Consider the following 14,663-nt stretch of genomic DNA (forward strand, 5'->3'; position numbering starts at 1 on the left):
ACAGCTCTCGATCGCTGTAAGGCAGGAGGGGCCTGGGTCCAAGGGCACAATCCCTGCACTACTGCACGGGGGAGGCGAATCACAGCCTGACACAATGCAGCGCATGTGCACATCCTTGTGTGTGCGCCGCACGAGTCTCTGTGCACGTGGAGGCGGGTGTGCTCAGGCGAGTGCAGGAGGGAAGTCACTCACCTCCCCATTCAGGAAGCAGTACAGCAGAGCCACCAGGAACCCCTGAAATGCCACGAGAGGGGAAGACATTTCAACAAACAAGCAAGTTGCTGCATTTCCCCACCCTCCTGGAAAGCCCAGGCCAGAATCCCCCCAAGAGAGTTGTCTGTGGCCACGTAGGCCCGCTCGGAGCCCCGGACCTGCCCTGGGTGCCAATCAGCGATGCCCCTTCCTTGGGAATGGCCGGGGGACTGGACTCAGGACATGGTCATTGCAGGGGCGAGCAAGGAGCTCCGGGCTGGCAGACAGGGGTGTCTGGGGCACAGCAGCCTCTGGGGCGTCCCAAGGGCCAGCCGCCTGGCAGGTCTTCCCGTTGGATCCCAGAAGAGAAGGCTGCCCGGAGAGGGGCTATGGCCTTTGTCCGGTGGTCTAGGCCATGGGCCAGGGCCTCGTGCTTAGCAGCGGGGCTCTCTCCCTTTCGTCTCCCCAATTTATAAATGGCCCGTCCCTGTGCCTGGCGCCAGCGTGGGGAGTCACCCGAAAAGCATTTATGGAGTTGAGGCAAATGTGTGAGAATGCCGAGCTTAGCGCAGGCAGGAAGCGTGGCGCTGGGGGCCGGTGGGCGCGGGAGTCCCAGCTCGACAGGCCAGAGAAACGCAGGGACCACCTCTAGCACGGCCTGGCGCTCGCGCATCTTTTCTGTCGTAGGTGCCCAGCACGCAGGGCCGGACGGGGCAGCAATCCTCCGGCAGTTCAGCCAGGGCGGGGAGGCACGAGCCTGCAGCCCACCCCCCTTTGCAGATCAATGACCAGAAGGGGTGGTGGGGCCCCACCCGCCCAGGCTCCGCTCCTCTCAGCCATGTGGGCTCCCAACCGCATCTGAGCCCCTTCTAAGCACATTGTGATGGGCGTCTTATTGGCCTGGGAATCCTGCCTGTGGATAATGCCCCTGGCCTTGGTCTGCAACCCCCTGCGTGGGCCAGAAGCCAGCTCCATCCGAACCCAGCCCTGCCTCCAGGCATTCTGCACCCCTAGCATTGCGGCCAGGCGATGGACGCGAGACCCTTAACCTCCGGGTGCCGGGCTCAAGGCCCATGCACTGGCCCCTGGTGGAAGGGTCAGGACGCTGAGTCGTGCAGTCTGAGCTCAGATCTCAGGGGGACGTGTGGGGGTTTGGGCAAAAGCTGAGAATGGGCGACGGGGGAGGGGTCACGTGAGGATTGCCTGTTCTGGCCCCTCCCTCTGGGGCACCTGGCGTTGGCCGCTGCCGGCCGACAGGACACCGGGCTGGGCAGACCCCGTCTGGCCGCACCGATGCCTCGCCCAGTCTGGATGTTTGGTCGATGCTGACAAACCCCTGCAGAGGTTTAGCCCAAGAAGCTTGTTGCTGCGGTTAGGGCCCAGCTGCTCACAGGAGCATCGTGGAGTTCTCTGTCTGCCCCAGCAAGGAGAGAGCCTGTTCCTTGGCCACATGGGGGCGAGGCTGCGGGACTCTGGGTAACGACCTGCGGAGGGCATCTTTGACACTGACTGGTTACAGCCCGGTTGTCAGTGCGACATGCAGCGAAAGGTGATGCTCATGGACAGTCAGACACCACGGCCGACTGTGTCCCACGCCCTTATTCTCTGTAAGGATATAGAAATGGGAGCCCGCTGCTTGGCTGTCAGTCCCCCCACCCTGTGTGGATGTGTGGGCAGGGCACAGGGTGCAAGGCCCTGCACGTGGGTGACACAGGGAGCGTGAATCTAGGCCCAGGTTGACAGCTGTGGCTTCTGTTATTGCCCCTCCATCGCCCCCTCACTCCGGTACCTGGTAGGAGCCAAGAACCAGTTCGAAATAGAGCCTCGGCATGACGCCAATATGTTCGGGGAAGAGGGCGAACACCAAGTAGTGAACCCCAAAGAGGGGGATGAGGAGCAGCGTGGATTTCGCCAGTCTCCTGGAAAGGATCAACGTGACAGTCAGGCTTGGGTTCTGCAGGAGTCGCCAGGTTTGCATTGTCAGGGACTGAAAGTTGCACCCCCCCCGCCTCCCCCAGGCCCGGTGACGGAGCTACCAGGAAAGCATGAAAACGGAATCGTGCCCTGGCCTGTCCGCACACCAGGTCTGCTGCATAACAGGTGTCCCTGGCAGCTGCAGGGGCGTGGCCAGGAGAAGCGTGCCAGGTGCTGGTCCCGGACATTAGCGAGCAAGGTGTGTCAGCCTCGGCAGGGTCAGTGCAGGGTGTGTAGCACAAGTAGGTACCACACATTTCATGGGACTGTTGACGTGGCCTGTTACCACCTCTCCAGTCACGGGGCGGGTACAACCGTGGGTGTTCGTGGGTTACAGATGGCTGCAAGAAGCCACAAATCCAATGTCTGCCCAATCCAGGATTTTGCGTCTCCAGCAGAGTTAGGAACGGACGCCCCTGAGGCCACCTTTTCAAGGGGCTGGGCAGGGCTCCGTTCGGGAGGAGGGTTGAGTGGCTGGAACCCAGAGCCAGTACTTTGTGTGACGTGCCCACCCGCCAGGGACGGGATGTTTCTCTTTGATCATTTTCCTGGGGGACTTTGTTCAAGGGGGTGGGGATTGTCCGGTTGCACCCACAGAGTCGTCAGGGCCTTTCATGCCAGAGGTTCAACAAGGACAAGTGCAGAGTCCTGCCCTTGGGACGGAAGAACCCCAAGCATTGTTACAGGCTGGGGACCGACTGGCTAAGTAGCAGTTCTGCAGAAAGGGACCTGGGCGTTCCAGTGGATGAGAAGCTGGAGATGAGTCAGCAGGGCGCCCTTGTAGCCAAGAAGGCTAATGGCATATTAGGGTGCATTAGGAGGAGCATTGCCAGCAGATCCAGAGGTGTCATTATTCCCCTTTGTTCAGCTCCGGTGAGGCCACATCTGGGGTATTGTGTCCAGTTCTGGGCCCCCCACTGCAGGAAGGACGTGGACGCATTGGAGAGGAGCCAGGGGAGGGCGACCGAAATGATGAGGGGGCTGGAGCCCGTGATTTACGAGGAGGGGCTGAGGGACTTGGGTTGTTCAGTCTGCAGAAGCGAAGAGCGAGGGGCAGGGCTCCCGCTAAGCTCCCCAGGTGACTAATGAGCCCTGTCCAGACCGACGCTCAGGGCTCCGTGCACCAACTAACCGGGTGCAGCAGATTCATCCCAAGGCGCTGGGCTGCTTCAGCCGAGAGGGAACGTTGGCGGGGAGGGGGGGGGGGGGACTGGAGAGCAGCCTGCAGCTCCCTGAAGGGGGTTCCACGGAGGCCGTTCTCAGTGGGGCCGGTGGCAGATCGAGGAGCAAGGGGCTCGCGTTGCAGTGGGGGGTCTAGGTTGGGGATTAGGAAAACCTCTTTCCCTAGGGGGTGGGGAGGAACCGGGATGTGTTCCCTCGGGAGGGGGTGGAATCCCTGGAGGTTTCTGACACCCCCAAACCTCCCCCCATGCCCAGGCTCCTCATTTCCAGCCTCACATGCCAGAGCCCGCTGGGCTGATCGCGTGGGGCTGGCCCTGCTTGGGGCTGGGGCTGGACTCTGCCCGCCCTGGGAGTCTGTGAACTGTCGAACCTCCCTGTGGCTCAGGGCAGCTTTCAAACTGTGTTGCTCAAGTTTCTGCTGAGACTGATCCACGAGGGCCCCGCCGAAGAGCCTGGTTCTCTGAGCTGCTGAGCACAGACCTCTCCACCAAGCCCCTTTGGTTGGCACCGTACTGAGTCACCGCCACGCGGTGCCCTCTGCTCCGCCCGGGCCTGTGGCAGGAACGGCGGGAGCAGGTCTGGGCGCGGGGACCGGTCCCCTCAGTCAGTTCTGATACAGGGTGGGGGCCTGTCGGTCAGTGAGCTTTGCAAAGCTCTGCAGGGCTCCCGGCTCCCATGTCAGTCCCACCCCGTCTGGCACCAGGCGCAACAGCCACTGGACTGGAGACACGCTCGTCCTTGGGAAGGACCGTGGCTGGTACAGGATGGGAATCACGTCTCCTGGGCCCAGGCCACTGCCATGGCCACCGTGCCAAGTTTGCTTCTCCGGCCAGGAAGGCGCGAGCGCTGCTTACATGTATTGCTGCTTGTAGCTCTTGCCAGCGTCGGGGGATCGAATCTTCTGCACCAGCATCCGGATCACGTTCAGGAAAATGAGGAAGTTCGTCTTGCAGAGAGAAGAGAAGGTTTGTCTCTGCCTGGGACTGGACCCCCCACCCAATGACATTCCCGAACCTGCAGACCCACTGCCTCCAGCTCCCTGCCAGCCTCTTGGCCTCCCTCCCAGGGAGGCTGCCAGCCCCTCTCGCCCTGCCGCCACCATGAGACCCCTCGGTGAGGCAGTACAACCCCCTGCGGCATACTCACAAAGATGGCAAAGAGAATGGGAGCCTTGATCAGCCACCAGTACAGACTGGCATAGTCGTCCCAGCACCTAGGGGAGACAGGGAAGCAACTCATCGTGCCGGGGGTCCCTACAGCAGGGCACCCCGGGAGCATCCCAGAGCACTGGTACTCAGCAGGGCCAGACGCCTTGGGGTGCTGCCAATGAGCCACCTGTCAGTCACCAGCCCAAATCCAACCATGGGTCTGACAGCTCTCAGCCTTATTGCTCTTGGCGCACCGTGCTCTCCATGCACCTGTAAGTGCCTCCAAGCAGGGCCCATCTCTCACAGGGTGTGGGGGGAGGGTGCACATGTGTGTGCACGTGTGTGTGCACATGTGCATCGTGCCTGCGCACTGGGATGTGCACTGGAGCAGGAATGAGAGCTCCTGCAGTGGGAACCACAACTGCCCCCCACTGACAGTGCCTTTGGGATCATCACACGGGCGGGGGGGGGGGGTTCAAAACTCGGACAGAGCAACACACCCAAGCGAGTCTGCTAAAAGCCTCCCATTTTTGAGCTGATCTCAGGATTTCGGGGGGGGGGCTCCCACTCATGATGGTGCTGTCGACACGCGAGCAGGCCCCCCCACCTGGCCCAGGAGAACCATGTCTGAGAGGCAAGAAAACGAAACACGTTGAGATGGGTGGGAGAGAGGGAAGGCGGGGCCTGAAATGAGCAGGGGGAGGGCCAGTGGGGTGGGCGTGGCCACTGCTAGCAATGGGCAGGGAGGTGGGCGTGGCCAGCGAGAGTCCCGTCGAAGCAGAGGTTCATGTGTGAAAAGGGAGCCCAGACCCCTCTGTCCTGCGCAGGGCTGACAGCACCGTGACCAGCCTCGCTGTGCACCCCTCGCGGAGGGTGGGGCAGCCACTGGTGCGGCAGCAGCCGGCGGGGCAGGCAGCGCGCCCAGTTGTACAGGCAGGGACAGGGCCACACAGGGAAGCCCCTTTACGCTGCCCTGGCGCTTTCAGGCCTTCTCACACGGCTGGTGCATCATCGAGGGGCCGAAGTAAGAACCTGACACAGCAAGCGGAAGCGCGTTCCCACGTTCGACCCACAGGCTCTCGTCTCTTGCCAGCTGGGAGGCTGCCCCACTGGGCGCGTGTGTCCAGCGCTCCTGACTGGGCCCATGGGCACCACCCGGACAGAACCCCGCACATGCCTTCGTGCTGGGAGCCAGTCTGCACAGCTCCGGGGACCCGCTTGCTCTGGAGAGGCAGGAGCCAGGGTGAAATGAGGCCAGCTAATGCAGCCACGTTGGCTTCCCTGGTGCATCTGCACAGCAGCTGGCAGCAGCCTCCCAGCCTGGTTTTAACGAGCTTGGACCGGCACGGGATTGGGGCCTGGGGCCTGGGGCCTGGGGCTGGGCAGCTCATTCCCAGCGCAGTGCAGACAAGCTCAGCCGGACCAGGAGCTCAGGCGCCACGCTTGGAAGCCTTTGTGTGGTGTCTGAATGGCTGGTCAGTTCTGGGGGATGTTCCCTGAGAGCGGACGTCAGATGGAGCAGGATGCAGGGTGGGGTGTAGCGGCCGCTCTCCAGACCTGCAGCCGCTGTGTTGCTGATCCCGGGCCGGGACCTGAGCGCCTTGGGACGCAGGGGGTTAACACTGCCCCTACAAGGGGGGCGGATGTGCTGGTCTTACCCATGGTTGTCATACTGCAGCCGAGCGAAGACCCACAGGCTCACGACGAGCACAGGGACACCTGCGAACAGAGAGGCCTGTTGTTCTCCCATGACTGAGTCGGGAGCCGCCATGCCCGGCAGGGAAACATGCAGCTCTTCCATCTCTCGCCCCTCTGCTCAGCACAGCCCTGGGGGAGCCACTGCCATGGCTGCCAGGGGGCGGATGCTGCAGGGAGGGACCCTACCCTGCTGGGAGCTTGCCCTCTGGCTGGGGGGGGGGGCGCAGGATGGGACCTGGCAGGCGGGACGACATGGAGATATACACGCCTGCTGATGGCTGTGCCGACCGCGAGGAGCCGGCAGAAAAGGCGGCCACCAATTTAAAAGAAGCCGTGATGAATGAAAAGACTCATACAGGGCAGCATGGTCCAGTGATTAGAGCAGGAAGCTGGCACTAGGGGGAGAAGTGTTGTCCTGTTGACTTGTCATTGCTGAACCACTCTGCGCCTGTCCTTCCACAAGGCGCCAAGCTCTGGCCCTGCAGGCAGCTCCTGCCTCTGATCCCAGCTACTTTGTCTACACCTTTTATTAAAATCATTGACATTTTCATTCACCACGACCCAATTTTTAACGAAATATTTCAGCAACAATTGCTACCAAAGACGTTTGTGCCATTTGTGCATTGACAAGAAGTGGGCCCCATTTCAAACTCTCAGCAGTGAAACTAACTTTGGCATTTCAAATACTTGTGACATTTTCTCCCTCCCCATTCTTCCCCACCAGCTCCAGTCAGTGGGGCTGGCCACCCTCAACTAGCCCTATGAAAACAAGCAGTCAGCCGCTCCCAAAGGGCTGACTTTGCTGCGGCAGTTGCCAGATGGTTCACAAACATCTTTGCCCCCAGGGTGGATTGGCAGAGGCCCTGGAGGTTTTTCGCCTTCCTCTGTAGCATTGGGCACAAATCACAGCTGAAGGACTCTCTGCATGTTGGGGCCTTCAAAGTATTTGAAGGCTTCAATATCTGAGACATAGGTGAGAGGATTATTCTAAGAGGGGTGGGCGAGATTCTGTGGCCTGCACTGTGCAGGGGGTCAGACTAGATGATCAGAATGGTCCCTTCTGACCTTAAAGTCTATGAGTCTATGAGTCAAAGATCCAGGTGAAATCTTGGCTCTATTGAAATCAGTGACGAGACACCAGCTCTTCCCTGTTAATTGCATGGTCTCCCCATTAACACCGTCTCAACAGGGCATGTGAGGCATGACTGTTATCCATGTGCACAGGTCGGGGACAAAGGCCCAAGAACCCACACACTGCAGAGACCATGCAAGGAACTGAACTCAGCTGTCTGGAGTCTCACTGAATCAGCCCATGCTATGCTACCTCTGGTGGAGCCTGTCTCACAAGGCAAGTGACACATTCAGTGGCAGGGCCACTGTTGGGAGAGAAACAGCCAAGAGATTTTAGCTCTTGGGGGGAAAACGTCAGGCTGATCCAAAAATGCAATTGAATTTTTTGGCAAATCGGACATTTAAAACCCTTGCTTGGGTGACATTCAAGGGTTCATTTCTTCCCAGGCTTTTATTTTGTTTGAGCCGAAAGAGACGGAGAAAATGGACTCGTTCGTGAGACGTGTCCACATTGCCAAATCGGCATTTTTCCCTTGGAGAAAAGGTTTGTGCAAAAGAAGTGCCAGGCTGGATGGTGCACACTCGATCTCTAGAACAGCGGCAGTTCACAGGGGAAGTTAGGGAGAAGTGGTCCATGGCCCACAGAAGCTGCAATCCCAGACCTGTGGAGGCACAAGTAAATATGGTGTGTGGGGGCCCACTGGGGCTAACCTGGTGGACTGGATCCAGCCCGCACACCAGTATTTGCCCACCCTGATCTAGGACCTCTGGCCTTTTTTTAGTGGCCTTGCTACGGACATCCTGGGTTTCGTGGCTCTCATCAGCATTCCCTCTACTCACCCCAGCCGATGAGCGTGTACCACCAGAAATACCTCTTGTCAGAGGTGAAGGTGAACAGCAGCAGCGTCTGCAGGTACATCCCCTCCACAAGCAGCCAGTAGAAGTTGGCCAGCACCGCGTACTGGACGAAGGCCATGGCTGCTTTGCAATTCACCTAGCGAGGAAGGATGGAAAAGGATCCAAGGAGCTCGCCTTGGCACCTGTCCCCAGCAGGTTGATGCGGGAGCCCCATGCCGACCTTGGTCTTACCGTGGACATGGTGCAGTGGTCGATGGATGCGTCCGCGAAGAACACGGAGTCTTTGATGAACACGGCGGCCACCCGCAACACGAAGGAGGCGAAGAAGTGGGTGTGGATGGAATTCCGGGTGCAGTGAAGCTTCCTGTGGCCAAGAGGCAAAGCCAGGAAGGGGCTGGGGCTCCCGTTCTTTGTGGCAAACAGGTGTCTGGACTTGCCCTGGCCTTCAAACCTAAGGGCCAAATTCAGCCCCGCCCGCTGGAGCCCCAGGTGCGAATGGACCATGGGGAGCGACCGAGAGGGACACGCACAGATGCAGCAGGGCAGTTTGCCCCGGAGCAGGACCCAGGCCTCTGGGCAGAGGATTCTCTGAGCTCTGGCAGAGCCCTCGGGTGTCCTGTCGCCAGCTGAGCCACGCTGCATAAAGTCGGGCAGCTGTGGGCTGTGGCGTGTGGGATGGGGAGGGGATGTGTGTCTCCTGGCCCCGGGCCTCGGCAGAGAGGAGACTTGCACTGAGTCCTCCCAGGCCCGTCTCTGCTCCTCAGCGCTCTGAGCCAGGCTCTGCCCAGGCCCAGCGGTGCTGGCTCACAGCCCCAGTCCCTCCAGCGGAACCGAGGGACGGTCCATGGGAGTGTGGTGCCCCGCAAATCCTGGCACCACAGGCTGAGCCGCTGGGTCTGAGTGGGGGGCCCAGGCCTACCTGAAGCAGCAGAAGATGCTGATGGCCAGGAGCAGCGCAGCCAGGGAGGCGGAGTAGCCACAGGTATAAAGCACCTTGACGGTGGCAAAGTAGGCCCCCTGGAGGAGAAAGGCAGAGCTGCGTTCAGGCCCTGTGGCGGTGCCAGCAGTGGTGTGCACAGTAGGGCACAGCCGGGAGCACCGCTGACCCCTGGGGCTGGGACATGCTGCTGGCAGACTGTGGGACCTGCCACTCGCCTGCCATCATCCAGGAGGGCTCCAGGAGACCAGCCAGCTCCCTAAAACCTCCGGCAACCCACCCACCAGCCCGAGGGGCCAGGCCTACCTAGGGCTGCCAGGCACCAGTTTTCACCAGAACACCCAGTCGCAAAGGAACCCTGGGGGCTCCAGTCAGCACTGCCGACCTACCATTAAGAGTCCTGATGGTGGTGCAGTGGGGCTAGGGCGCCTATCTGGTTCCACACAGCTCCTAGAAGCAGTCACCATGGCCCTGCGGCCCCATGGCACATGGTTCAGCCAGAGACTGGGAGGCTCTGTACACTGGTCCAACAGAGTGCCAGCCCCACAGCTCCTATTGGCTGGGAATTGCAACCAATGGGAGCTGCAGGGGTCAATGCCTGGAGATTCCCTGGCCAAACCATGAACCTAGGCGCTGCAGGGACCTGATGACCACTTCCTAGGAGTTGTAGTAAGTGCTGCCGGGAACCTGCACTCCAACTCCCTAGGGGGATACCAACACCCGCCCTACTCCCCAGCAGAGCCCTGCCCCCAGTGGGGATACCAGCCTCCGTCCTTCTCCCCAGTGCAGCCCTGCCCCCAGTGGGGATACCAGCCTCCGTCCTGCTCCCCAGTGCAGCCCTGCCCCCAGTGGGGATACCAGCCTCCGTCCTGCTCCCCAGTGCAGCCCTGCCCCCAGTGGGGATACCAGCCTCCGTCCTTCTCCCCAGTGCTCCCCTGCCCCCAGTGGGGATACCAGCCTCCGTCCCACTCCCCAGTGCTCCCCTGCCCCCAGTGGGGATACCAGCCTCCGTCCTGCTCCCCAGTGCTCCCCTACCCCCAGTGGGGATACCAGCCTCCATCCTTCTCCCCAGAGCAGCCCTGCCCCCAGTGGGGATACCAGCCTCCGTCCCACTCCCCAGTGCTCCCCTGCCCCCAGTGGGGATACCAGCCTCCATCCTTCTCCCCAGTGCTCCCCTGCCCCCAGTGGGGATACCAGCCTCCGTCCCACTCCCCAGTGCTCCCCTGCCCCCAGTGGGGATACCAGCCTCCGTCCCACTCCCCAGTGCCCCCCTGCCCGTAGTGGGGATACCAGCCTCCGTCCCACTCCCCAGTGCCCCCCTGCCCGTAGTGGGGAAACCAGCCACCGTCCCACTCCCCAGTGCTCCCCTGCCCCCAGTGGGGATACCAGCCCCCGCCCCACTCCCCAGTGCAGCCCTGCCCCCAGTGGGGATACCAGCCTCCGTCCCACTCCCCAGTGCAGCCCTGCCCCCAGTGGGGATACCAGCCCCCGCCCCACTCCCCAGTGCAGCCCTGCCCCCAGTGGGGATACCAGCCTCCGTCCCACTCCCCAGTGCAGCCCTGCCCCCAGTGGGGATACCAGCCTCCGTCCCACTCCCCAGTGCAGCCCTGCCCCCAGTGGGGATACCAGCCCCCGCCCCACTCCCCAGTGCTCCCCTGCCCCCAGTGGGGATACCAGCCCCCGCCCCACTCCCCAGTGCAGCCCTGCCCCCAGTGGGGATACCAGCCTCCGTCCCACTCCCCAGTGCAGCCCTGCCCCCAGTGGGGATACCAGCCTCCGCCCCACTCCCCAGTGCAGCCCTGCCCCCAGTGGGGATTCCAGCCCCCGCCCCACTCCCCAGTGCAGCCCTGCCCCCAGTGGGGATACCAGCCCCCGCCCCACTCCCCAGTGCAGCCCTGCCCCCAGTGGGGATTCCAGCCTCCGTCCTGCTCCCCAGTGCAGCCCTGCCCCCAGTGGGGATTCCAGCCCCCGCTCCGGCCACACTTGCCTTGGCTTCAGTGTCCTTATTGCTGGACGGTTCGGTGTCCTTATTGCTGCTGTCCAGCTCGCAGGCCTGGCTATAGGGGGGGCTGGGTCTGCTCCAGCCGGACTCCGTGCAGTTCCGGTGTATCAAAGCTGCAGCGTCAAAGTGAAACTCTTACTAAGGCCTTGACCCTCCCTCCCCCCAGTTTCCAGGCCAACACCCCAGCTCCTGCCCTGGTCCCAGTGGTGTCATCTGAGCCCCTTGCTGCTGCTCCACCAGCCCCTGAGACTTGATGCTGCCCGGAGTGGCTGCCCCTCTGTGGCGGGCGGGAGGGGACTTGCTGCCACTCATGCCCAGCAGTGCCCTGCCATGGGCAATTCTCTGTTCAGAGCTGCCTTCCCCAGGGGCATCCGTGGAGCTGAGCCCATGGGGCAAGGCACCATTGCAAGGGGGGTAGTGGCCTGGATCCATGGGGCAGGACATCAGCCTACAGGAGGCCCCAAACCACTCGGCGCTGGCCAAACCCTGCTCCAGCTGATGGCACCAGGTGCAGCAGAGCCAACGTGAGAGCTATTGGGAACCCCCCGAGTGAAAGAACTAGACTGGAGATCGTCACTCGCCTCCCCGTCCAGCAGCTTGGCGCTCTCCCCAGCCGCTGCCTGGCTTAGCCCCAGCACACGTGGTAGCAGGCGCAGCTCCTGCCGGCCACGTGGTCTCGGCCCCAGAGGCTGCTAAGAGTCTCACCCCGTCTCCAGCTCAGCATCTTCCCAGCCCATGCTCTGCCCCCAGGCCCACGTTCTCAGATCCCCTGGGCCTCGTTCCGCGCTCTGCCCATGTGACCGCTTGCCCCTGTGTGCGTGGCAACCACCGTGGCCTGGCTTGGCTGCAGCCAGAGCCCCCTACGGGAAGCAGCTTTGAAACACTCCTCCGCCCCGCCCACGCATCTCCGGCACGTCCCAGAGACATCAGCCTCCTTTCACTGGGGTGGCAGCTGAGGCCAGAGCTGGGAAAGTGACTCCTCACGGTCACCCCGCAGCTGAGCCAGGAATAGAGCTCTGGCCTGCTGGGCCCCAGGCCAATGTTCGCTCCACTAGGCCTTACTGCTGTCTACACGTAGCTGGCATAAGGGGTTGCCCAGGGCACTGCTGCCCCTCGGTGCAGTTGCCCAGAGCCGGAGAGCCACACTGTGCCAGAGACACAGGCACCGCACCAGGCTGAGGGGGTGTGGAAGAGCTTTGCTCTCTGGCGGCCTTTACATCTGACCCGCTTGCCCCCAGCTGGCTCTGATGGAGGCGCTGGGAGTGGCCTCCTTCAGCCCTGTCTCATAGGCGGGTGGCATTGCGAGGGCTGCCCAGACAGGTGCAGGGAGTTTGGGTGGCACTGCGAGGGCCCGGCGCAGCTGGCAGCCTCTCCATCAGGCGCTGCCAGTGTCCAGCTCCCAATGGTGCACAGCACCCGAGTGCACATGACTTGCCTCCACGGGGGACTCCGTCCCAGGACACCCTGGGTACGTCTAAACTACATGCCTCTGTCGACGGAGCCATGTAGATTTGTTTGTTCAGCAAAGGCAAATGAAGCCGCGATTTAAATGATCACGGCTTCATTTACATTTACATGGCTGCCGCGCTGAGCCGACAAACAGCTGATCAGCTGTTTGTCGGCTCACACTCTAGTCTGGACGTTCCCCCTGTCGACATCAAAGCCCTTTGTCGGCAGCCCCGGTAAACCTCATCCCACGAGGAATAACGGGGCTGCCGACAAAGGGCTTTGATGTCGACAGGGGGAGCGTCCAGACTAGCGCGCTGAGCGGACAAACAGCTGATCAGCTGTTTGTCGGCTCAGCGCAGCAGCCATGTAAATGTAAATGAAGCTGCGATCATTTAAATCGCGGCTTCATTTGCCTTTGCCTATGTGTCTAATCTACATGCCTCTGCCGACAGAGCCATGTAGTCTAGACACAGCCCCTCTGCTGACCCTGCTGCAAGCCCGGTGCCCAGTCTCCCGTCTCGCACGCTGCCCAGAAGGAAGGCAGAGGCACTGCCCTGGGACGGCGACTCCTCCGGGAGGGCAGACAGCCCCTTTCCAGCGGGACAGAGATCCCACGCCTGCACCAGGGTGAAAGACAGCGCCGTGCAGCTGCTGCAGACTCAGGGAGCCAGAGCTGAGGGCGGGGCGAGGGATGCTGGAGGGCACAGGGAGTGTCTCTGCTGGGGGGGGGTGATTGCTGGAGGAGTCCCGCCCTCCCCAAGAGCCGTAGGAGCCGGCTCGGCTAGAAACGAGCAAACCAGGGATCTGTGCGTTCTGGGGCAAAAGCAAAACCATTTTCTTGGGGCCTGCATGGAACGTTTCATTCCATCGGAAACAGCAGCAGTCCAGGCAAAACTTTCTGGCTTTTAAAATTACCCCCCCCCCCCCCCGGCCCCGATTTGGCTCAGAGTCCCCTGACGTGTTTTGAGCAGTTCTCCTTGCTGACAGCGATTCCCCGGCGAGGGGCTGGGGTGGGGAACCAGCTCACGGAGCGCAGGGGCTGCACGGGGCCTGGCCCCTGGGCTGGAGGCTGCAGGGGCCCAGCACTGCACCTTCAGATCTCTTGAACATCTGCAGGAACTCCGGACAGGGCACAGCTCGGGACTGGCCCGGGGACGCTGCCGGCCAGCAGCTGATGCCGTCCCACTCGGTCAGGCAGCCTGGAGAGCCAAGGGCAGCGTTAATTAGGGGGGGCAGGGCAAGCCGCCAGGTGCCCTCTGGACAGCGGCAGCCTGCTCTGACAAGGACCAGGCAGGTCACCCCCAGCGAGTGCTGCCCCCAGCCACAGCTGCCTTCTCCCAGCCTGGGCTGACTCTCTGTGCGCCAGCAAAGGAGACATTTTGCCCCCGAACCTCAGTGAGGTTGAGGGTGAGGAATAAAACCGTCGCTGCGTCAGCTGCTCTCGCTCGAGGCAAAAGCCGCGGCCGGGGCCAGGGAGGCGTCTGCCCGCGTGCGGGGAAGCTGCCCTGTAGCAAGCTAGTCTGCACGTGAGCCCTACGGCTCCTTCCCCATCCATGCAGCCCCTCGCCCCCTGGGAATTAGTGGGCTCACAGCACAGAGGGTGCAGCAGGGTCTCCACCCTGTGGAAGCCAACGTCCCTTTTTGCATTTTGCAATCCAGGAGCTACCTAAAGCCAAACAGCCTTGCCCTGCCTCCTAGGCCCCACCCCTCACTGTCACCAGGCCAGGGCAGGGGTTGGGGTGCAGGCTCTGGTCTTGGGCCGAGGGGTTTGGAATGTGGGAGGGGCAGGAAGTTGGGGGCGGGGCTCAGCCAGCGGCCCTGGCACCTAGTGATGCTGGAACCTCGCTCACCTTTCCAGCTAGAAGGCCCTGGGGACTCACTGCTTTGGTTTTCACTCCTGATTGCTTCCAGACACCCAGCCTGCTGTTCCTGGAAACGCAGCAGGAGGGAGCACTCCGAGTGGATCGCCTGCACCTGCAGGAGGAAACGGGACGACTCAGAACACGGGGCAGTGAGGGGCTCTCTCTCTCAGGACAAAATATTCCCGTGTGAAATCTGGCCGCCAGCCCCAGCCCAGGAGGCCTCACCGTTTGCTGCCTTTTATTTGGTTTTGCCAAATTCCCTTTGCTTTAGGATTTTTGCTGGGGAAGAG

At 61.8% G+C, this 14,663-nt stretch overlaps 1 protein-coding gene across 1 annotated transcript in view; it reads right to left on the reverse strand.

The window, feature by feature from the left end:
- The window catches only part of LOC102458121 (vasoactive intestinal polypeptide receptor 1-like), a 39,321-nt gene that overhangs the window by 3,243 nt on the left and 21,415 nt on the right, over nucleotides 1-14,663 (reverse strand). Inside the window, exons 2-12 of the mRNA XM_089773905.1 lie at nucleotides 14,362-14,536; nucleotides 13,603-13,710; nucleotides 11,048-11,175; nucleotides 9,043-9,140; nucleotides 8,355-8,487; nucleotides 8,106-8,259; nucleotides 6,155-6,215; nucleotides 4,495-4,561; nucleotides 4,203-4,294; nucleotides 1,982-2,111; nucleotides 193-234 (exon numbers count right to left, since the gene is read on the reverse strand). Coding sequence (XP_089630031.1) covers nucleotides 193-234; nucleotides 1,982-2,111; nucleotides 4,203-4,294; nucleotides 4,495-4,561; nucleotides 6,155-6,215; nucleotides 8,106-8,259; nucleotides 8,355-8,487; nucleotides 9,043-9,140; nucleotides 11,048-11,175; nucleotides 13,603-13,710; nucleotides 14,362-14,536 — 1,188 coding nt within the window. The remainder of the gene's footprint in view (nucleotides 1-192; nucleotides 235-1,981; nucleotides 2,112-4,202; nucleotides 4,295-4,494; nucleotides 4,562-6,154; nucleotides 6,216-8,105; nucleotides 8,260-8,354; nucleotides 8,488-9,042; nucleotides 9,141-11,047; nucleotides 11,176-13,602; nucleotides 13,711-14,361; nucleotides 14,537-14,663) is intronic.

Source organism: Pelodiscus sinensis, chromosome 29 (assembly GCF_052426305.1).
Source record: "Pelodiscus sinensis isolate ZL-2025 chromosome 29, ASM5242630v1, whole genome shotgun sequence".
NCBI lineage: Eukaryota > Metazoa > Chordata > Testudines > Trionychidae > Pelodiscus > Pelodiscus sinensis.